Genomic DNA, 23,454 nt, shown 5'->3' with positions numbered 1-23,454 from the left:
GTCGAATATCTAAGATCGGATTACTCATCCGTCCTCACCGCGCGGGATCGATGTTCGCGGCTCTCCCTGTCGATTCTGCAACTCCGTTGGAGTTGATGGAGTTCCGGAATCGATATAAGCGCGCTCGGGGATCGATATATCGCGTCTAGATGAGATGCGATATATCGATCCCCGAGCAATCGATTTTAACCCGCTGATACGGCGGGTAGTCTGGACGTAGCCGAAGAAGGGTGGGATTAGCAAGGAAAGCTATCTTGGTGAGGTCAGAACATGTAGGGATAAAGTGAGAGAGGCTAAAAGCCAAGTAGAGTTGAACCTTGCAAAGGGAATTAAAACCAATAGTAAAAGGTTCTATAGCCATATAAATAAGAAGAAAACAAACAAAGAAAGAAGAAGTGGGACCGCTACACACTGAGGATGGAAAGGAGGTTAAGGATAACCTAGGCATGGCCCAATATCTAAATAAGTACTTTGCCTCAGTCTTTAATAAGGCTAATGGGGAGCTTAGGGGTAATGGAAGGATGACAAATGGGAATGAGGATATGGAGGTGGATATTACCACATCTGAGGTAGAAGCCATACTTGAACAGCTTAATGGGACAAAATCGGAGGCCCCGGACAATCTTCATCCGAGAATGTTAAAGGAACTGGCGCATGAAATTGCAAGCCCGTTAGCGAGAATTTTTAATGAATCGGTAAACTCAGGGGTCGTACCGTACGACTGGAGAATTGCTAACGTAGTTCCTATCTTTAAGAAAGAGAGAAAGAGTGATCCGAGTAACTATAGGCCTGTTTGACATCTGTAGTATGTAAGTTCTTGGAAAAAATTTTGAAGGAGAAAGTAGTTAAGGACATTGAGGTCAATGGTAATTGGGACAAAGTACAACATGGTTTTACTAAAGGTAGATCGTGCCGTGCCAAACCAACCTGATCTCCTTCTTTGAGAAGGTGACAGACTATTTAGACAAAGGAAATGCGGTAGACCTAATTTACCTCGATTTCAGTAAGGCATTTGACACGGTTCCACATATGGAATTATTAGTCAAATTGGAAAAGATGGGGATCAATATGAGAATTGAAAGGTGGATAAGGAACTGGTTAAAGGGGAGACTACAACGGGTTGTACTGAAGGGTGAACTGTCAGGCTGGAAGGAGGTTACTAGTGGAGTTCCTCAAGGATCGGTTCTGGGACCGATCTTGTTTAACCTTTTTATTACTGACCTTGGCACAAAAAGTGGGAATGTGCTAATAAAGTTCACAGATGACACAAAGCTGGGGAGTATTTCTAACACAGAGAAGGACCGGGATATCCTACAGGAAGATCTGGATGACCTTGTAAACTGGAGTAATAGTAATAGGATGAAATTTAATAGTGAAAAGTGCAAGGTCATGCACTTAGGGATTAATAATAAGAACTTTAGATATAGATTGGGGACGCATCAGTTGGAAGCAACAGAGGAGGAGAAGGACCTTAGGGTACTGGTAGATCACAGGATGACTATGAGCCGCCAATGTGATATGGCCGTTAAAAAACCTAATGCGGTTTTAGGATGCATCAGGCGAGGTATTTCCAGCAAAGATAAGGAGGTGTTAGTACCGTTTATATAAGGCGCTGGTGAGACCCCACCTGGAATACTGTGTGCAGTTCTGGTCTCCCATGTTTAAGAAGGATGAATTCAAACTGGAACAGGTTCAGAGACGGGCTGCTAGGATGATCCGCGGAATGGAAAACCTGTCATATGAAAGGAGACTCAAAGAGCTTGGCATGTGTAGTCTAGCCAAAAGAAGGCTGAGGGGGGATATGCTTGCTCTTTATAAATATATCAGAGGGATTAATATTAGGGAGGGAGAAGAATTATTTAAGCTTAGTACCAATGTGGATACAAGAACGAATGGGTATAAACTGGACACTAGGAAGTTTAGACTTGAAATTAGATGAAGGTTTCTAACCATTAGAGGAGTGAAGTCCTGGAACAGCCTTCCAAGGGGAGTAGTGGGGGCAAAAGACATATCTGGCTTTAAGATTAAGTTTGATAAGTTTATGGAAGAGATAGTATGATGGGAGAGCCAAATTTTGGCAATTGATCTTTGATTATCGCCAGATAAGTATGCTCAGTGGTTGGTGATGGGATGTTGGATGGGATGGGATCTGAGATACCGCAGAGAATTCTTTTCTGAGTGCTAGCTGGTGAGTCTTGCCCACATGCTCAGGGTTTAGCTGATCGCCATATTTGGGGTCGGGAAGGAATTTTCCTCCGGGGCAGATTGGCAGAGGCCCTGGAGGTTTTTCGCCTTCCCCTGCAGCGTGGGGCATGGGTCACTTGCTGGTGGATTCTCTGCAGCTTGAGGTCTTCAAACCACAATTTGAAGACTTCAATAACTCAGGCATAGGTTAGGGGTTTGTTATAGAAGTGGATGGGTAGGGTTCTGTGGCCTGCTTTGTGCAGGAGGTCGGACTAGATGATCACATTGGTCCCTTCTGACCCTAGAATCTATGAATCTATAGATCCAGAAGACTGTCATTTAAAAAAAAAAAATTGCTTCTGGATACCATCTAAGAGATACTTCACTGCAGTGCTTGAAGCCCCAAAAGTACAAGCTTGTGTCTGTGCATGTGACCTTGAGAGTAGAAGTACTACTACTAAAAGTACATCACTAGCCCTATGACCTGCTGAACATCCGAGATTTCCATGACAGTGGAGGGTGCTTTATCGCTTTTGCAGGTGGCAGTCAGTAGTTTCCAAAGTCAGGTCCATAAAGTAACATTTTACACATTTTGTGTGTGGTTTTAAAATAAAAAAGGGGAGAGGGTTAGCAAATTCTCTGAACTTCATTTGGCAACAAATCCAATGATCACTCTTCTTGTTTAGATTCAAGACAGATTAATTGGAAGTCACACAGTTGCCACCTTAAGTTTGATCAGTTTGCTTTTGATTTTTTTCTCCTGCACTTTCTTTACATCACCTTCTGATACTTTCTTGCACTCTTTGTATGTCATTTTTCTTCAATATCTCTTTATTCCTTTTTCCATCCTTATACTTGCTTTTCCCTTTCCTGCTCTGCTGCTTGTGCGTCAATTTGAAATGGACTAGTCAGTTTCACTCTTTGGCCTGGGCTACACTGGTACTTTACAGTGCTGCAACCTTCGCGCTCAGGGGTGTGAAAAAACACCCCTTTGAGCGCTGCAAGATACAGCGCTGTAAGGCCTCAGTGTAATCAGTGCCGCAGCGCTGGGAGTGCTGCTCCCAGTGCTGCAAGCTACACCTGTAGAGGATGTGGTTTACGTGCAGCGCTGGGAGAGCTCTCTCCCAGTGCTGGCGCTCCGACCACACTCACACTTCAAAGCGCTGCCGCAGCAGCGCTTTGAAATTTCAAGTGTAGCCATACCCTCTGTTTCTGCTAGGCCACAGGAAAGTGACTTATTAGGGAGTAGAATAGGTTCCAAACACTTCACTCTTCTGATTATAAAATCAGTCATGGGAGTTTTTAAACAATGCAGGATACCTGTAGTACCAGGCTCAACTTAAACCTTTATCTCTAAATAAGTAATAAATGAATACTTCCTCTTGAAACTAAATATCCTTTTAAATATCCGTTTAAAGCATTTTAAAAATAAACAAAAAACCTTACTGTCTTTCCTTTCCTTCCATTTTCTCTCATTAGAGGGCAATATTATGATTCTTTGAGGGGTGTTAGCAAACGTGGATAAAGGTGGAGCAGTGGATATAGTATACTTGGACTTTTAGAAAGCCTTTGACAAGTTCCCTCACCAAAGGCTCTTGAGCAAAGTTAAGCAGTCATGAGGTAAGAGGGAGGGTCCTCTCATGGATCAGTAAGTGGTTAAAAGATAGGAAACAAAGGGTAGAAATAAATGGTGAGTTTTCACAATAGAGAGAGGTAAATAGAGATGGCAAAGTTTGCATATGATACAAAATTACTCAAGGTAAGTCCAAAGCTCATTGCGAAGAGTTGCAAATGAATCTCATGAAACTGTGTGCGTGGGCAACAAAATGAAAGATGACATTCAGTGTTGATTAAATGCAAAGTAATGCACACTGGAAAACACAATCCCAACGATGCATACAAAATGATGGGGTCTAAAAGAGCTGTTACCACTCAAGAAAAAGATCTTGGAGACATGGTGAATAGTTCTCTGAAAAATCTGCTCAATTTGCAATGGTAGTCTAAGAAAAAAAGCTAACAGTAGGAACCATTAGAAAAGGAATAGATAATAAGCCAGAAAATATCATACTGCCACTATATAAAGCCATAGTATGACTGCAACTTGAGTACTGCGTGCAGTTCTGGTCACTCCATCTCAAAAAAAAATATAGTAAAATTGGGAAAAGTACACAGAAGGGCAACAAGCATGATTTAGGGGAATGGAACAGCTTTCATATGAGGAGAGACTAGAAAGACAGGGACTACTCAGCTTGGAAAAGAGATGGGCAAGGGAGGATATGGTAGCGGTCTTTAATATGAATGGCATAGAGAAAGTGAATAGGGAAGTATTATCCCTTCACATAACACACAGAACCAGGGGTGTCACCCAATGAAACTATTAGGCAGCATGTTTAAAACAAACATAAGAAAGTTTTACTTCACACGATATAACCAACCTGTGGAACTTGTTGCCAGGGGATATTAAAGCCAAAACTACAGATGTGTCCAGAAAATAATTAGATGCTTATTAGCCAATAATAACCCCGGGACAACCCCATGCTCTGTGTCCCTAAACCTCCTGACTGCCTGAAGTTGAGACTGGACAACAGAATGGATCACTTGCTAAATTGCTCTATTCTGTTCATTCCCTCTGAAGCACGCGGTATTGGCTGCTGTTGGAAGACTCAATATTGGGCTAGAGAAACCATTTTTCTGACACAGTATGGCCGTTCTTAACATGCATGGAGATGATTCTGACTGTGCACACCATTAGTAACTAAGACTACCTTCACCTTTGAACTTGACCTACACAAGATCTGGTTTTAAGCCTTGTCTGTGCTGTGTGGTTTTTACCTGGTGTGATAGACCCAGGCCAGTTGGGAACAGCAGAGTAGTAGAAGGGAGATATACTGGCCACTGGATAAGCAATTTTCTGTTCCCTGAGTGACCAGAGCAGGAGCTGCTCCAGGCTAATGAGAACACCTGACTCCAATTAACCTGCTAAGAGTCAGGTGAGGCTGTTAAGCACTTGACTCTAATTAAGGCTCTTCTGCTATAAAAGGGCTTATTCTAGTCAGGCCAAAGGGAGCCATATCGGAGGAAGTGCATGCGAGGAACTGGCAGGAAGAGGTGTGCAAGAAGCAGAGAGTGAGTAGGCATACTGCTGGAGGACTGAGAAATACAAGTATCAGACATCAGGAGGAAGGTCCAGTGGTGAGGACAAAGAAGATGTTGGGAGGATGCCATGGGGAAGTAGCCCAGGGAGTTGTAGCTGTCGCGCAACTGTACCAGGAGGCACTCTAGACAGCTGCAGTTCACAGGGCTCTGAGCTGGAATCTGGAGTAGAGGGCGGACCTGGGTTCCCCCGAAACCTCCAACTCCTGATCAAACACAAGAGGAATTGACCTGGACTGTGACTTCTATCAGAGGGGAGGGTCTCTGGGCTGTTTCCTGACCTACAGGGTGAATCTGTGAGGCGAGCAAATCCGCCAATAAGCGCAGGATCCACCAAGGTAGAGGAGGAACTTTCTCACACTGGATATACGCTGTGCTGGGGGAGAGAGTCATGATTTGCATGCTATCCAGGCTAGTCATAGTGTAGCTATTCTGATGGGTAAATCCCGTTGTAGACAATGTCTTTGGCTCTAGGAGAAACTGCTGAATTCAGATGCTGTTACCACATAAGCAGCGAAGAATCCTGTGGCACCTTATAGACTAACACGCGTTTTGGAGCATGAGCTTTCGTGGGTGAATACCCACTTCCTCAGATGCATGTAGTGGAAATTTCCAGGGGCAGGTATATATATGCTAGCAAGCAAGCTGGAGATAACGAGGTCAGTTCAATCAGGGAGGATGAGGCCCTGTTCTAGCAGTTGAGGTGTGAAAACCAAGAGAGGAGAAACTGGTTCTGTAGTTGGCAAGCCATTCACAGTCTTTGTTCAATCCTGAGCTGATGGTGTCAAATTTGCAGATGAACTGAAGCTCAGCAGTTTCTCTTTGAAGTCTGGTCCTGAAGTTTTTTTGCTGCAGGATGGCCACCTTAAGGTCTGCTATAGCGTGGCCAGGGAGGTTGAAGTGCTCTCCTACAGGTTTTTGTATATTGCCATTCCTAATGTCTGATTTGTGTCCATTTATCCTTTTCCGTAGAGACTGTCCAGTTTGGCCGATGTATATAGCAGAGGGGCATTGCTGGCATATGATGGTGTATATTACATTGGTGGATGTGCAGGTGAATGAACCGGTGATGGTGTGGCTCATCTGGTTAGGTCCTGTGATGGTGTCGCTGGTGTAGATATGTGGGCAGAGTTGGCATCGAGGTTTGTTGCATGGATTGGTTCCTGAGCTAGAGTTATTATGGTGCAGTGTGCAGTTACTGGTGAGAATGTTTCAGGTTGGCAGGTTGTCTGTGGGCGAGGACTGGCCTGCCACCCAAGGCCTATGAAAGTGTGGGATCATTGTCCAGGATGGGTTGTAGATCTTTGATGATGCGTTGGAGGGGTTTTAGCTGGGGGCTGTATGTGATGGCCAGTGGAGTCCTGTTGGTTTCTTTCTTGGGTTTGTCTTGCAGTAGGAGGCTTCTGGGTACACGTCTGGCCCTGTTGATCTGTTTCCTTATTTCCTCATGCGGGTATTGTAGTTTTGAGAATGCTTGGTGGAGATTTTGTAGGTGTTGGTCTCTGTCTGAGGGGTTAGAGCAGATGCCGTTGTACCTCAGTGCTTGGCTGTAGACAATGGATCTATACGGAAGGTCCACTTTCTAGACACCACGGTGCAAATAAGTGATGGTCACATTAACACCACCCTATATCAAAAACCTACCGACCGCTATGCCTACCTTCATGCCTCCAGCTTCCATCCCGGACACATCACACGATCCATTGTCTACAGCTCCGTGCTCTAGCCATGCCCCTTCAAGCTTCTGCTTCTTGCTTCCAGTTTCTCTGCCTCTGTGGTAGCATGTGGGTAGCAGTTCTTACAGATCTCGCGTTGACATTTGTCTTATTTTTTGTCAACGTTTTGGACAAAAATTTTCTCTTTCCCAGCCCTCCCTTCCCCTGGTTAGTTTTTTACCTGGATGTTGGAAAAACCCTGGAGTCTCAGCTGTCATGCCTCCCTGCTGGCTCCTCTGCACCTTCTAGGTATGGTAGAGCAGCAGAAAAAGCACTGAAAGAAATCCAAATGGTGCTCCATCTGGGAGACTGCCCTCCCAGGCTCGACAGACAGTAAGTTTTGCCCAGCCTGCACCCAGTATCCATAACAGTTGCAACTCCCATTTGGGGGAAAATGGACAAGGAGTCTGGGCGGAGCAGGGAGAGACCCCAAGGACAAGGGGGACTCCAGTCAGCTGACATAGGAGTTCCTATGGACCCATTGAGAACACAGAGCAGACTTGTGAAGTCACAAATTCCCCACTGCCCAGTCCTAAAATACGCACTTATTCCAGGACCCATTCTTATGAATTCTACTTCTCTTTTTCAGTTTTGGTCAGGAGAGCTCTGAAAGCATTTCCCCAGTCTCCCTCCGTAGGGGAATGGGACTAGGAGGTGAGGCTCCAAAGTGATCTCATAAGAGGATTTCAGGCTCTCAGCAAGTCTAACTGCAAAAAACCTCACCCAAGCTGGGGGGAGAGCTTAAAAAAAGGCTAAAAAATCAGAGAGCAAAAAAAGGGAAGAAAGCATAAAAGGTCTAGGAGGTACGAGTCCTCTGACTCCCAGAGGATGGTGAATTGTCAGGCTCTGACTGCAGTCAGGACCGTGGAAAGACTCAGCAAAGGTTCCATCCCCTCCAATCTCCCCACCCCTCCTGCTGAGAAGTTCGAGGCTGTGTGCAACAAGGTTGGATCCACTGTTCCGATTCATCACTAATCTGAACAAAATCCCAAGAGTAAGCCTGAGTAAGCGTCTCCCCTCAAAATCCTCCCCTGAGGTAACAGTTCCCTTACACTCCTCCATTGAGGAAGTAATTAGGGATGAATGGGATAAGCCAAACAAAGGCAAGCAGGTTCACAAAAATGATCCTAGCTTCTATAGAATCCAGGACCCCAAAGTCCCAATTACTGAGATACCCAGGGATAATGCTGTCATAGGTTTCTTGGCTAAATATAGGGTTCTCTCCTCAAAAGGGGAGTTCTGTCCTAAGAATCCCACAAATAGGAAAAGAGGTCAATTTCAAAAAAGACTTTGAGGTCTCCTCAGCCTCCATCAGGGCATTCCTCGCAGCTGCTTGCTTTGCCAAGGACATCTCTCTCCTGGCTGGAAATCTGAGTCCTCAAGGATCACATTGACTTTGGCTCTGTGTTTGAGTTTCCCTGCCAACAACGTTTGTTGTGATGCTTCAATGGGTGTGATGAGATTCTCAGCCAAAGCCATGACTGCTAGCTCAGTGACCAGTGCCACCTGTGTCTGTCTCTGGAAGGTGAATAGCCATTCTAGCAGGTGCTGTGCTCTGCCAAATTCAAGGGAGCCTTGCTTTTTTGGAGAGAAGCTAGCCAATGCTGCAAAGTCTAGACAGTCCCTTCCACACCATACATTTGAGAGAGTGCAAACCGGCCTTTAGACAAAAGTGTTCCTTTCAGCCTTCATCATCGCACAAATACCAGTGTAGGGCTAGCATGTTTTCCAGAGGAAAAATATGGAATTTGGGCTTGGGAGGAAACACCCAAGGAAACTGTTGCTCCCAAGCCTCTTTATGAAAAAGACCACAGTTGTCTCCACCTAGAGCTGAAGCTTGGGGGCAGGATTTCCCATTTTTTGGAGTAATGGGTTGTTCTGACCATGGACCAGTGGGTCAGGGAGGCAGTTAATCTGTTATACTCCATTGAAGTACAGATGCCAGCCCATCCATTTTTCCTCCAGTCCCGTGTCTTGAATGACCCTATAAAGCACAATTTAATACAGAAAGATTTCTCATCTGCTGGATATGGGAATAATAGCCTTCCCTCTGAAGAGAGATCCTTGATTCTACTCAATCTTTTTTATTGTTCAGACTCATACAGGAGGAATTAGAACTATTCTAGATCTCAAAAGACTCAAATGAAGAAAAGACAGTTCTGGATGGGAACTATTGTGTCATCTCTGATCCAGGAGGAGTTTGTGATTATACTGGATCTAGTGGATGCATACCTCCACATCTCTATCAGACTGTGCCATCACTGGTTCCTAAGGTTTAGATAGCTTCCATTCAGCTTGTCCTTGGCCATGAGGGTCTTTACAAAGATGATGTTGGTAATAATACCAAGACTCAGGTCACAGGGGATTCATCTGTACTGCTTCTTGATGACCTCTTAATCAAAGGTCATCCCCAAAAATGGCACACAAAGCTATGTCCCCAATGTTGAATCTCCTGTAGGTGCACGGCCTTATTATCCACCCAAATAACTCTCTTGGGAGTGGACATAGACTCCTCAGTTGTATGGATAAATCCAGTTCTAAATAGGTTCCAGAAGATTAAAGATCTCATATTGCCATTTTGGAACTGCAGGAGGCCCACTATTGCACTGATCTTCAACTGCTAGGCCTCCTAGTTTCATGCATACAGATGGTTCCATGGATGCACCCATATATCAGATACTTTTGAGGCTCTATCTTAAAGGTATGGAACTACTGTTTGGAATGTGTGAAAGATAAGTGAGGGTTCTGGCCCAGGTGATCAGTTCTTTAAAATGGTGGTCAGCCATAGCATTTGTCCTCAAGGGCATGCCCATATGTGTTCCAGAATTTTTGATCCTCACAACTGACACCAGTCTGGGAGGCTGGAGAGCACACCTGGGGTCCCACACAGTTCAAAGCCTCTGGAACCTGGAGAAAAGGATCCACAGCAGAGAACACCTAGAACCAAGAGTAGTCAGGCTTGTACTGTAAAGGCTCCAGTCCAGCCTGGAGGGGAACAGCGTTCTGATTCAGTCAGGTAACATGAGCATGGTTGCATATGTGAACAAGAACCTCAGCACTACATGAAGTAATGGAAATTATACGATGGGTGAAGCATTTTGTTCTCACTTTCACATAAAGGGAGACTTGAACAAGAAGGTGGAAGGGCTCAGCAGGCACAAGGTGAGCAACTCTGATGGGTGCCTGACTCAAGAAGTCTTTGAGTTAATCATCCAAACATTTGGCCTCTCCTCAACTGACCTATTTGCAAACAGCATAACTATTAGAGGCCAAAATACTTCACTAAGGAAGTGGACCCCCGATCAAGGCAGGCAGATGCCCTATCCCACAGATGGGCACAAGGCAATCTGTCTGTTTTTTCCCTCCTTCCTGGTATTAGGGAAGGTGGTCCAGAAAATAAAACTAGAACAAACTACAGTAACATGGATGACATTGCGTCGCCTGAGGAGACCCTGATGTTTGGACTTAATAGAGCTGAAATTGGGACTGCCATTACAGAGATTCAGGACGTCTCATAAGGTCTTCTGCTTCATCTGTACATGAACTGGCTGCATATAATAGCCTGCCTAACAAAAGGCAAGTGCAGTATTGTTGGGTCTGTCCTCCAAAGTCATTAGAACACTTCTTTTTTTCCTAAAAGGATTACGTCTTCAAGGCAGATACTCTTCATCTGGTCCAAGTTTTGCAAATAGTGACAAGAGCACAAAGCAAATATTAGAAATCCAGGAATTCCATCTATCTTGGATTTTCTCTAATAAGGCTTCAGGAGAGATCTCCAGCCCAGCACCATTGGATGTCAGGTGTCTGCATTTTTTGTTCATCCAAACTTGCTTTTTGATAGCCATCGCATCCTCCACGTGAGTGTCAGAGCTGGCAACATGCTCGATGCAGGAACCTTTAGTGTGTCTTTCATAAGAACAAAGTGGTGTTCAGAACTCTAGAATCATTTATCCTGAAGATGAACTCTTCTTTGCATAGTTTCCAAGAGATGGTTCTACCTTCCTTCTGTCCAAGGCCACCGCATTCCACTGAGGAGAGGTGGAACACCTCTGATGCCAGAAGGGCTCTAAAAATTTACCTCAGACTCCACAAGGAAATTGGGGGCCCTGTTTGTATCCTTCCATTCAAAATGCCAAGAAATCAGAACTTCCAAATCCTCTACTGCGAGATGGATTAGACAATGCACTGTGAAAGAGTACAAGGCATTGGAGATTCCAGTTCCAGAATGTGTCCGGGCACACTCCATGTGATCTCTGGAGACCTCTCGAGGAGAAAGAGCTAATGCATCCACTGTGGAAATTTTGTAAGGCAGCCACCTGGTCAAATGCTACCATTTTTTCTCAGAACACTACAAGGTGGACTTCCTGTTCTCTGCAGAGGTATCCTTTTGGCGGGAAGGTACTGCATGTAGTGACCTGGAAATTGTTTAGCCTTTGGAGGAAATATTCTTGATGGGGAGGGATACTGTTTTCCCTGTCCTTTCTGAGCTTTTCTATAACCTTCTCTACATCTGCTTGCTACTTCCCAGTGGTCAAGTATTGTGGGAGATGCTGGGCTGCAGAATGGAAAGTTTCTTACTGATTTCCTTTCTGCTAGCAGTCTCTCCCACAATTCTATTCACCCCTGGAGGGCTCGTGAGTCAAGGGTTGAGTATTAAGTAAAAGTGTTACCATGAGATCATCTTCCTTGGTCTAGTGTACGTTACTTTCTCTAGACTATTTGTCAGTGATAGGCAAGTTTTACAGTGTGAGAATAACTGTCCTGGAATCAAGCAGGAGTTGAGGGGACATGGCCAGACCATTCAGCTCCAAAATGCTGATCCGCCTGCAGGAGCTGCGGAGAGAGAAAGCAGCCCAGATATCAAGAACTGTGGGCGATGCTGCTAACAAAAGAAATTATTTGTAAGAAATTTTCCATTTGTCACTTTGAGGCACAAGCAGGTGAGCCTTGTTCTGAGACTAACTGCCGATGCCTCAGTATCTGTATTCCTTTGAGTGGCAAACTAAGAACTCTCCCAATTCTAATGACTGGTCACTTAGGAGACTTGGCTTACACCAATTTAACAATCTGTTTTAAAACATGGTTACTGTTTAGTGCAAATCTTTGTGGCTACCCTTACTTCACAATAAATGGCTAAAATTGATTTGTCTAACCTTAAGTGAACTAACTTTAGCTATTTTTATTTTATTCTGAAGTGCTCATGCAGACTGGTGCCAAAATAACTAAATCTTTTTAATGTGCATCTCTTTATTTTCATTCAAGTTTGTGTAGATCAGCACTTAGTGTAATAGATTCTCAAACATAGTCATGATAGAGCAAGACCATAAAAAAGTAGAAAATCTTTCTCTGCTCCCTAAATCTGAGGGAATGCAGGCAGATGAGTATAAATTCAGTCAAATCAGATCCTCAAAGACACACAAGTACAAGTATTGACCAGATCTTTCTTTTTTGAAGGTAAAAAGCAGTGTCTTAAATACATAATCTTCAATCTTGGAGGATCAAAACTGTTCAAGATAGTTTCATACATCCACAACAATGTGAAGAATACCCAAACCTTGTTCAAAACAGGACATGGCAGAGAAAAGGGGGAATATTGAACAGACTAGAAACAGCCACAACAACTTTCTTCTAGAATTGTTCAAAAGACCATCTATATAAAAAATATGACTTAAGGGATCAGGATCAATTTCTTCCAAACCAGTGTCCTCCCTCCCTCCGTCCCTCCCTTCCTTCATATTCTCAATCCCCAGTAGCTTGGAACTGAGCACCTTCATGTTATTACTGCTATTTGAGCTGTTTAATGGAAACCTGTTAACATTATGAAATTATAAAATGTCTTGTTTTTTTCTTATAGGAAGAAATCTACTTCATCTTAACCTAATTCAGTCCTGCTAATCTGCTAATATTGTAGATTGAAAGATTTTGCTGTTGCCAGGATATCCTGTAATGGGCAAGGAGCCACAGAGAATACAAATCGTTTTGTTTTCTTAACCTTTTAAAAACTTTTGTTAACAGGTAAGAAACATTCCTATTAAATTTCATCTATAGGGACAACTTCTCTCCCTCCTCCCCTTCTCACTCCTCCTGCCACTATAAGGCATCGGTTTAAACATTTGGTGGTTCCTAAGTGCTTTAGTCTGTCATCTTTTCTTTCTCCCTGATACCTCTCCCCTTCAGAAAGGCTTACTTACATTATTTTTGCAGGACTCAACTGTTTTCCTTTAGCTGTTTTTCCCTTTTTGCAGTTTCTCTTCAGTTGCCAAGCCCTTCCTTTTTTGCTTTGCAGCTTTCTTCAAGTCCTTTTTCTCTCTTTCTTCCTAGCTGGCTGTTTTTCTTTGTATCCTATACCATTGTCACCACTACCACATCTGGATGACCCCTATCCATGTCGCAAATGTAGCATTGTGATGACCTTACTATTGGTTTTACAATGGACATTTTAAACTATTAGGGTTTGTGCTAGGAAGTTTCACAGCTGCCACTGGTATCTGGCATGGGGTACCAAGACTGTTAATGCAGATTCAGTTTGTTTATTCTGTTTTGGTACCCCCCCCAATTGTGAGGTATTTGTTTTAAACTAAGCTAGGCATAGTGTTCATGTTTTGGGGAAACTTGGGGACTTCGGGAAGGTAATTTGAATCTCTTTCAAAAGAGTGATGGGGGGAGAGGGAAGGAATTTTGCCATCTTTTGGTCCAGTAGCATAGGGAGTGCCAGTAAATCTGTATTTTTAAACATCTCATTTTAAAAAGTCAGTTGTTCTTTGACTTCATTTGAGAACAAGGCCCACATTTCAGTAATATGTAATCAAATCTTTTACTAGTTCTTTTGCTATTGGTTCCGTCACAGAAGAAATGGTAGCTATCCAGCATTCACAGTATTCGTTCTCTGTGTGCTGGAAGAAATTGTTTCTGAACAAATGTGTTCATGGATTGATGGGCACTTTTGTGGACAGCAGACTCTTCCATCAGAGGGTCTTGCTCTCAACATTTGAAACAATAGTGATATTCCGGTCTACTTCTGCATCTGAATTCATTTTTTGCAGCAACCTGTACACACACTAAACTGGGACTGACAAATTGTAAGATTACTTAGACTGCATAACTAAGCACCTTGCACACCTCTAAAACATAAATGAACAGGGCTTAGCAGAAGGCATTGTGATACTTGATTCCCATTAGTAGACTATATTATTGTATTGGGTGGTGGGAAAGCAAAAATCTTCTAAACCTTGCAAATAGCATTTCTTAATTTCTCATAGCATTTCTCATAGATTTTTATTGCTACTAGTGAACCAGCCATGTTCAAATCTGGAGTGGGTGATTCAGTTTTTATTTACATTTGTGTTTAAATTAAGAATCCTAACTAATCCAGCATCTTTACCAGTAGCTTTTAAGATACTGGGGTGGAGTGGGGGAATTAAAGAGACATTTGATTCTTTTGTCTCAAAACTCATATTGTAATTTCATTGATAAGGTAGTAATAGTGAAGACAAACTAGATAATGAGTTGTAGTAATGTAATCTAGGTATCCAATCCCTTTGTTAGTAAATATTAACTAGTTTGAACTGTGTGTGTAAATTCACTAGGTTAGAGCAGTGTATATTTGGGAGCTTCAGCAATGTCTTAATGAGGGTCTGTATACACATATACAAAGTTTTGATCTAACTAGAAGATCAGCTGCCATTCAACTGGGAAAATACATATTCACTCACATTAGGAAGTAACCACGTTCTTTCTAAGCACCCTGTTGAATATTCCACGAACATAGCAGGACAGAGCAAGAGTGTCGTCTTTTAAGAGAATGGTATTCAACCATATATCTGTGGAATGTGCCTGTTCTGTCTTTTTAGCATTTTTAATAGAGGCATATTTTCAGTCTGTACAATGGAACCAAATAGGAGTCTTTCATTCTCAGTTTGCTTAAGAGCAGCTAGGTACATTTTAAGAGGAAAGCATTTGAGTGCAGAAATTATGCAGTTAACAAGGGTGAGATATATGAGAAATTGTGATTAAAGTTCAAACTTAAGACACAGTTCAGTCAACTAAACTAATAAAAGCTTCATAATGTGGGACTAGAAAACACTTTGCCTACATAACCAAAGGCAGCTCTGGAATCATAAGGATTTTGGACTCCGCTGGAAAAAAGTTGCAGTACTTTGACTTGATATATCCAATATTTTAACACTGGAACCAGAGCAGTACGCTTGAATATGTATTAACCACTTTATGTGAAGCAGAACATATCCTGTGGTTTCCTAGAATGCACAGAGCTTGAACTCTTTTTCATCATAGTAACAGAGAATAGCATGTTCTTTTTATCACCTCACTTCTGTGTACCCAAAAAGATTGAACTAGAAAAACTCCACTATATATGACTATTTTTCTTAAGGTACAAGTTACATTTATTTCCTAAGAATGAAGGACTCATGAACACATTGTAAATCAGTACAGCTGTATCTTGAATTTGAAACAGTAGCTATGATTTTAATATTGAATAATACTTTAGGAGCCTTACTCTAGGATCCTCACTATTTTCTTTTCCTGTTCGGTAGAATGTAACAGAGGTGAAAATGTAATCATTTTAATTTAAGAAGCATAATATAAAAATTGACCATAGCATTGCTTTTTTATGTAAAAAAGGAAAATTTGTTTTAAAAAATCATACTAAGGCTTCTGGGTAAGTAATTTTTCAATCACTTAAGAAATTTGGACTAAAAGTAAGGAAATGAATAGCTTCATTAAACATGCTATACCTGGGTGGGCAACTATGGCCTGTGGGCCAGATCTGGCCCGCCATCCATTTTAATCCAGCCCTGGAGCTCCCATTGGGGAATGGGGTCTGGGGCTTGCCCCACTCTGGCGCTTAAGCTGGGGAGCATGGTTGGGGGCTGCTTCACACAGCTCCCGGAAGCAGCGGACATGGTCCCACTCCAACTCCTATGCGTAGGGACAGCCAGGGGGCTGTGCTGTGAATACAGCCGCCACCCCAGGCGCTGCACTCAGAGCTCCCATTGGTCGGGAACCACATCCAATGGGAACTGCAGGGGTGGCGCCTGTGAACGGGGCAGCATGCAGAGCTGCCTGGCTGTGCCTCTGCATAGGAGCTGGAGAAGGGACATGCTACTGCTTTTGGGAGTTGCTTGAGATAAGTGCCGCCCAGAGCTTGCACCCCTGTCCCCCAACCCTCTGCCCCAGTCCTGATCCCCCTCCTGCCCTCCGTACCCCTCGGTCTAAGCTTGGAGCACCCTCCTGTACCCCAAATTCCTCATCCCCAGCCCAGAGCCCTCACCCTCCACACCCGAGTCCAGAGCCCCCTCCTGCACCCTGAACTCCTCATGTCTGGCCCCACCCCAAGCCCACACCCCCAACCAGGCCACTCACCCCCCTCCTGCACCCCAACCCCATTTTGTGAGCATGCATGGACTGCTATACAATTTCTATTCCCAGATGTGGCCTTCGGGCCAAAAAGTTTGCGCACCTCTGTGCTACTCCCATCAAGAATAAAGAAGTGCATACTTCAAGGGTCAGAATTGTGTTGTGATGGATTTGTAGGTGTATTGGTTTTTACTTGGATTTTGGTTGTCAGCATTTCCATTTAAGGGAGAGTGAACTGTGGAATTCAGTTACTTAAGATAGAATTTTTGGTTAAGAAATCATTGCTGTTTCTTGAATGTAAAATAATCTGTATGTATGGACTTAAAGTTATGAAGTTTTGAGTTTTTTAGTCAGTTGACATTCATGAAAGAGTAGCATTTATTTTTTGGTCATAGTTTAATTAGTTAAAACTTGACAATGTGCATTTCTAAATGCATTGTTAATGTTTGTGGGAGTTGTAACTCATAATCAATAATTCACTTTTTGTTTTTGTTTTAAGTATGGTAAGTACATATATCATCTAATGGCCGTAACTGGTTATTCAAATGAAGTTTCATTGGATTTTTTGGAAGCTTCTGCTAGCCTTTACATTGAACTTTTTTTGCATTTTCGTTGACCCATACTTATGTTTAAAGGCATGATGGGTACTGGCCAAAATACAATAAATGCTGGAAACCAGTAGCCCTATAACCCTAGCGATTTCAAAATTGCTATAGGAGAGTGGGGAATCTGTCAGTGAAAATATACTGCTTATGGACAGCATTACCTCAATGTCCTTACTGAAAAAAAAATGGTAATTAGTGGCAGTTGTAGAATGTATTCTCTGGCTTTTTCTTTTCAGTCATCTTTACTAATAAGTATTTATTTAATTTTCAAATAATATCAATTAAAAATCTGATTATGCTTGCTTTTAAAAATTTGCAAGCCAGTCCAAACGTCTGCTTAATAAGCATTTATAAAGCATTTATCACTGTGCTATCTAATTACTGTTAATGGATTTTAAATACTGTAAGGTTGCCCAGCATTAGTGAGTAAAATCTACTTGTGGAGAATCTTGAAGTGTTGTACCATTGGGCTGGCAAAGGGACATAAATATTTAAAACTTCAAAAAGGAGCTACTTTATACATCTTTCTAACTTAGTATATTCAGAAATGTCAGTTCAAATTCTAGCTGATGAAAACCCATGAGGATTTTTTGAGGGGGTGGGAGGTAATGGGAGAGGGGGAGAAGTTTCTTTACAGTAGGATACGGATTGTAACCTTAACCCTGTAAAAGCTACTGCATCTCCATAATATCATGCAGCTTTCTTTAGGTATGCAGTAGTGGAGTTCCTCTCCTCTTAACTTCCATGGCCTCTTCTGTCTCTCCTGTGGGCTGTTTGAAGGTTACCTGCACTCTGCTAAGCTAGCAGTCATGTTTTCCTCAACTAGCTGGTCTGTAAGGAGGGTAAGAACCTGCTTCCCTCAGTTAGAGAGAGTGATTCTTTAGTCCATGGGTTAGGGTCTGTCATTAGGAGGGAGGGATAGCTCAGTGGTTTGAGCATTAGCCTGCTAAACCCAGGGTTGTGAGTTCAGTCCTTGAGGGGGCCACTTAGGAATGTGGGGCAAAAATCAGTACTTAGTCCTGCTAGTGAAGGCAGGGGGCTGGACTCGATGACCTTTCAGGGTCTCATAGTTCTGTGAGATAGGTATATCACCATATATAAGTAGTAAGGTCCAGTATCTAGCTTGACAGGTTGTTTCATACACACATGCATGTGTGTAGGGGGCAGGGAGGAATTTGTATGATATCTTGTACCAAAAGATAAGTAGTGTGATCATACGAGACCATCGTAATGCATGTCTTGTTGAATGTGCAACCATAGTTTTCACACTTCCTGACTCGTGAATGTTTAGCCATGCAACTTTTTAATACAGCTTTCTGTATGGTCAGTCCTACTGTTATAAAAATTCCAGATTATGGGATTTCTGGCTAGACAGTTGAAATAGTTCCATTCTCACCTTGGTTGATCTGAGATGGGGCCTTCTGTGGAGCCCCATCTTGTTCAATCCTCATGTGATAAGCTGTGTAGTTAACATGCACATCTTATCTCCATGTTAAATGCAGATTTTTAAAATAACTTAAAAGGAGATCCTATCATGTTAACAAATGCAGGACATACAGTAGTGTCTGTCTGTGAAAACCTTAGGCTTCAGTGTTTCCTATTCAAGAGTCTCTCTCTCTCTCTCTCTCTCTCTCACCTTTAGTTATTCATAAAAATGGAGTGGCTAATCATGCTTTGCACTTGTGTAGGACATTTCAGTGCGCTTTCAAATTTAGATAAGCATTACTAACTTTTCAGCCGACCTAATTAGAGATTTGAATAAAATTGCCTGAGAGACACCAATCTAGTACTTAAGACATGGGCCTACTACTTGAGATTGGGGTTCTGTTCCTGGTTCTGCCACAGACTTACTACCTTTATCAAGACACTGCAAAACTTGAGAGGAGCCATTTTTGTCTTAAAATGTTCAGCTTATTCAAAGCTTTTGTTGAAAATGAATGTGTTCTAAATCTTAAACATTTGCAAGTATGAGGATATTTTATTTTTTAGAGGATCAAAATCAGCCAACTAAGGGAAGGCTTCCATCTAACATTAATAAACTGCACACATCTGCCACGCCTGGTCCTATAACTCCAAAACATGAGTGGCTGTTTTGAAGTGAAAGAAAAGCTTTGGCTCTCATGTCCTGTCTAAGCTTCTACCACTCAATGGAAGGTAACATACTGATGCACGTAGTTACCAATCTTGCTCCCACTGAAGACCATGGCTAACTCATTGACCGCACAGGGAGCAAGACAGAGCCTCAAACCACCCTCAGTAAAAATTAGCTTTGCCTGATTGCAATACACTTTCTTCAGCTACAGCAGGCGTGTGAATTTTCAAGGAGACTCTGCTGTATGGAATGTTTGAAGGGATAATTGCTTTGCTAAAGGGAAGCAAATGAACATCAGCAAGTTAAAATTTCAAACCAGCCTAGCTTCTTAATGATCTATAGTTCAGATTGTGACACTTCGTTCACAGTTTGTAGGTACCGTCTCTTCTCCTTTCAGAGTAAATTGGGCAATTTCCTGGCCAAACCAATTTTGGAAGTTAAGTTGGTTGAAACCTTTAGTAGTAGAGAAGCTGTAGCTTTTCCAAACATTTGATTCCAATTCTTTTGGGATTTTGAGCTACGTTATTTTGCACTAACTTGGTCTGTTTTTTTAAAAAAATGAGTTAAGAGAACTTCTGAAAAACAACCAGTACAAGTTTATCGTGACACATAGGCCTCTTATTGCATTTGTCTCGTCTGTCTGAAAAGAGACAACAAACAAATCTAACTAGTGAAATGTTATAGGTGATGTTAATCATGCTGTTAGAGCTATTTTGCCAGCTGTTGACTTCCATGGTATTTGTTTGTTTAAAAAAACCTTCTCAGCTCTAAGAGTGACTCTTATAAAGTTACCCTGAAGCAGTTGCTTGTGTTGATACTTACTTTTGAACATGCTTCACGTTTAAAGTCTCAGATTTTGCATCTTGAATTGAAAGCAACAAACATGTTTTCATGCACTCTTACTGATACTGAGAGCAACGTTGAGTCCAAATTGGGCTTTGGAGATGGTTGAAAATCTAAAGAGCAAGCTATAATGAATGGTGCTCTCTGGGCTGTGGATGTATTGAGCCTAATTCTATTCCTGTTACGGTCAATGGGAGTAGGATTGTGTAACCATATATGAAAGTTCCCCTTTAAAGAATAGGAATCTTTGGTGGGGGGAGGAGGTAGAAGAAAACTATCAGTAGAGATGGACTTGTCACTTGCCTGTTTCTCATTTGGAACTGCTCTAAGTTCTCTAGGGAACTGCCAATCATATTTTTAAGAAAGTTCTCTTCAGGGTTCCTGTACTTCCCCTTTGGCACATTTTACGGTGTTTATTTTTCCTTATTCCAAGGGACCTGGGCTCCTGTTGGAAACTGATGGAATAATCTCTGCTCGGCACCTGCCATGTTGAGGGAGCACCCCTAATACAGCTTGCCTGGGAGACAGTTTGTGAAATAACGCAGTAACATGTTTGCAGTAGTATGCCTTTTCTCTTATTATCCATTGTTAAATTTATTTTGAATGAAATTATTGAAACAGATTTTGAAAGGAGGCTTGGCTTGGGTGAGTGTCTCTTCCTCAGCCATTGCACAGGGATTTATGTCTGGCATTCTTAATACTAATAGTTGCTACTTGCAAAGCTCCAACTTGCATTAATTATGGGGGGACCGGGGCGGCATGGGTAACTGATCCTGTGTAATGGGATTGAAATATACATTTGCTGCTGGGTCAAAAATACACTTGTTATATTTGTCCATAGTAAATTTTTGCAGAGCTGTAACAACAAATAAGCCAATGTTTTTTAAAACAATTATATAATAAACTTGTCAAATTACAAGCTAACATATCTACTGTAAATAAAATCAAATGTATGGATTCTGACTACTATTGTAAATTTACTAATTTAACTGGTAGGTAAGTTTGTTCTTCTATCTAATTGATTCTTAACATCTTACCTGTACTTGCTTTTTTAATTCTTGCATGGGAACTCAGATGATTCAGAATGATAGTATATGTTAAATTAAAACTTTCATTACTGCTTTCCTGTATCAGTTAGAGTGACCCCAGTAAATTTTTTTTGACCAGGAAACAAAAGTTTAAATTGTTGGATACTGTGAACATTCTTAAGATTAATATGGGTGTTTGAGAGATTTGCATGTTACAATGGAAAACAATATTGCCCTGGCTAAATATATTTAAAATAGACATGGTATACACACAAAACCTTATTGTAATGTAATTTAATAGTAACAACAACTAACGACCCTGTTATGCTAGGTGTTGTGAAGAATATTTGCCTTGATATATATACTGTGATGTTGAACTCTGACACTTTGTGTCAGCTAGACTTAATTTACATGCTAAATCCTTAACTTTTTTCCAGAAATTACTATGTAAACAGATTTTATTTGTAAGTAAATTGACTGCATTCTAAGTATTGTGGATGAAATGTTTAAATTTTTTTGTAGGCTCTATTAGGTGCGTGTCTTACAAATGCATAATATACAGTTTGGGTTTGTTGCCTGTGCCCTCTAAAACTGATTTTGAATACCAAAAAGTGCAGCTCACAGGACACTTCGGCTAAAGTATACATGTCTCTGTATGGTTTCAGAGCGGTAGCTGTGTTAGTCTGTATCAGCAAAAACAATGAGGAGTCCTTGTGGCACTGTAGAGATTAACAGATTTATTTGGGCATTAGCTTTCGTGGGCTAGAACCCACGTCATCAGATGCATGGAGTGGAAATACAGGAGCAGGTATAAGTACGTGAAAAGATGTGAATTGTCTTACCAAATGTGAGGTTAGTCTAATAAGACAGCTCAGTTGACAGCAGGATACCAAAGGAGGAAAAAATAACTTTTGAAGTGGTAACGAGAGTGGCCATTTCAGACAGTTGACAAAGTCTGAGTAACGGTGGGGGAAAATTAGGTTTAGGTTTTGTAATGACCCAGCCACTCCCAGTCTTTATTCAGGCCTAATCTGATGGTGTCCAGTTTGCAAATTAATTCCAGTTCTGCAGTTTCCTGTTAAAGTCTGTTTTTGAAGTTCTTTTGTTGGTCTGAGCTAAAAGTGGCAATTCTTCAACAAAAACTTTAAAAACCGACTCCAACATGAACTGCAGAACTGGAATTAATTTGCAAACTGGACACCATCAGATTAGGCCTGAATAAAGACTGGGAGTGGTTGGGTCATTACAAAACCTAAACCTAATTTCCTGCTACCGTTACTCACACCTTTTTGTCAACTGTCTGAAAAGACAATTCACATCTGCTCATGTATTTATACCTGCTCCTGTATTTCCACTCCATGCATCTGATGAAGTCGGTTCTAGCCCATGAAAGCTTATGCTCAAATTTGTTAGTGTCTAAGGTGCCACAAAGAAGACTCATTGTTTGTCTCTGTGTATTTCTTATCCCTTAAAGCTAATACGGTTGCTGCTAATGTACTGCAGTAGTGAAAATTTGGTGCTGAGGCCTCTAATTGTAAAGGTACCTGTTACAAAATTGTAACATTTCATACTGTTCTCTATAGACTGCCTGTTTAAAACCATGCTATTACAGACTCAACTTGGCTGGGAAAAAATCCCTTTCTTTTAATTACTGGTTCTAGCTTTAAAGTCCCCTTAAGTCTACTTCCTTCATCGTATGTGAATGAAAAAGGATTTCCTGTAAGACCAGATGATGTCTTATGGAAATAACTCTAGTAGTAGTTTCAAATCCTACAGTCATAACTTGTTGGGGATGGTGTGCTTGTAGTGGTTTACTAAGGATATATGCATAAAAGCAGGAGTTTTTTATCCAATCCATCGGAAGTTGTAATTCCTTCTTTGATTATCGCAATTGCCTTAACAGCATTTGTGTGCAAGATCACTTAGGATGAGAGTAGGAGCCTGAGGGTACCAAGGACAATATCTGTGCAACAAGCCTGAGTTCTGGCTGAAGCGCCTATGAAAAATTTTTTCTTTCAAAAAGAAATCCTTCTGTAGCCTCCTAGGGAGCATGAGTGTGTGCCAGATCATTAGTTCTGCCAGTCTTAGGCAGTATTGGGGGAAGCTTCTGGCACCTTTCTCTGTCCAATAAAGAGCCCTGTCAGCTGCTCAGCCGGCGTCTGAACCTGATCCTTACTGAAGATTGTGATTGAAATGGTTGGTAAGCAACTGGACAAATGAACCAAAACCCCTGTTTTTATACAAATATACCTAACAGAGTACAAGAGAAATGAAAAAATTAGGAACAGAGTTAACTTTTTCTTTCACACAGCATTAACATGTCATGTCTTTGTAGAATCTTCAAATTCTGGATCTAGCTAAATTTTTTCTGAAGAGTTAAAACATTGGCTTATCATTCAGCACTCGTGAATTACAGTAAAATTCCCCAGCTATAGTTCATGCAGAATCTTTCAGCATCT

General features: G+C 41.8%; 1 protein-coding gene across 6 annotated transcripts in view; it reads left to right on the top strand.

Moving 5' to 3' along the window:
- LOC127051025 (serine/threonine-protein phosphatase 6 regulatory subunit 3) overlaps positions 1–23,454 on the top strand; it is a 196,870-nt gene that overhangs the window by 40,546 nt on the left and 132,870 nt on the right. For 4 of the 6 annotated variants that reach the window (XM_050952819.1, XM_050952824.1, XM_050952825.1 and 1 more), the window contains exons 2-3: positions 12,907–13,067; positions 20,401–20,528. The exons of 1 other annotated variant lie outside the window; for it this stretch is intronic. In XM_050952819.1, the coding sequence (XP_050808776.1) occupies positions 20,517–20,528 (12 nt within the window). In that variant the 5' untranslated portion in view covers positions 12,907–13,067; positions 20,401–20,516. The remainder of the gene's footprint in view (positions 1–12,906; positions 13,068–20,400; positions 20,529–23,454) is intronic. One more of the 6 variants, XM_050952820.1, reaches the window with a different exon arrangement.

The sequence above is a fragment of the Gopherus flavomarginatus genome, chromosome 5 (genome assembly GCF_025201925.1).
Source record: "Gopherus flavomarginatus isolate rGopFla2 chromosome 5, rGopFla2.mat.asm, whole genome shotgun sequence".
In the NCBI taxonomy this organism is placed as follows: Eukaryota; Metazoa; Chordata; order Testudines; family Testudinidae; genus Gopherus; species Gopherus flavomarginatus.
The sequence above is the reverse complement of the archived record's forward strand: the minus strand, read 5'-3'. Positions and strand labels throughout refer to the sequence as shown.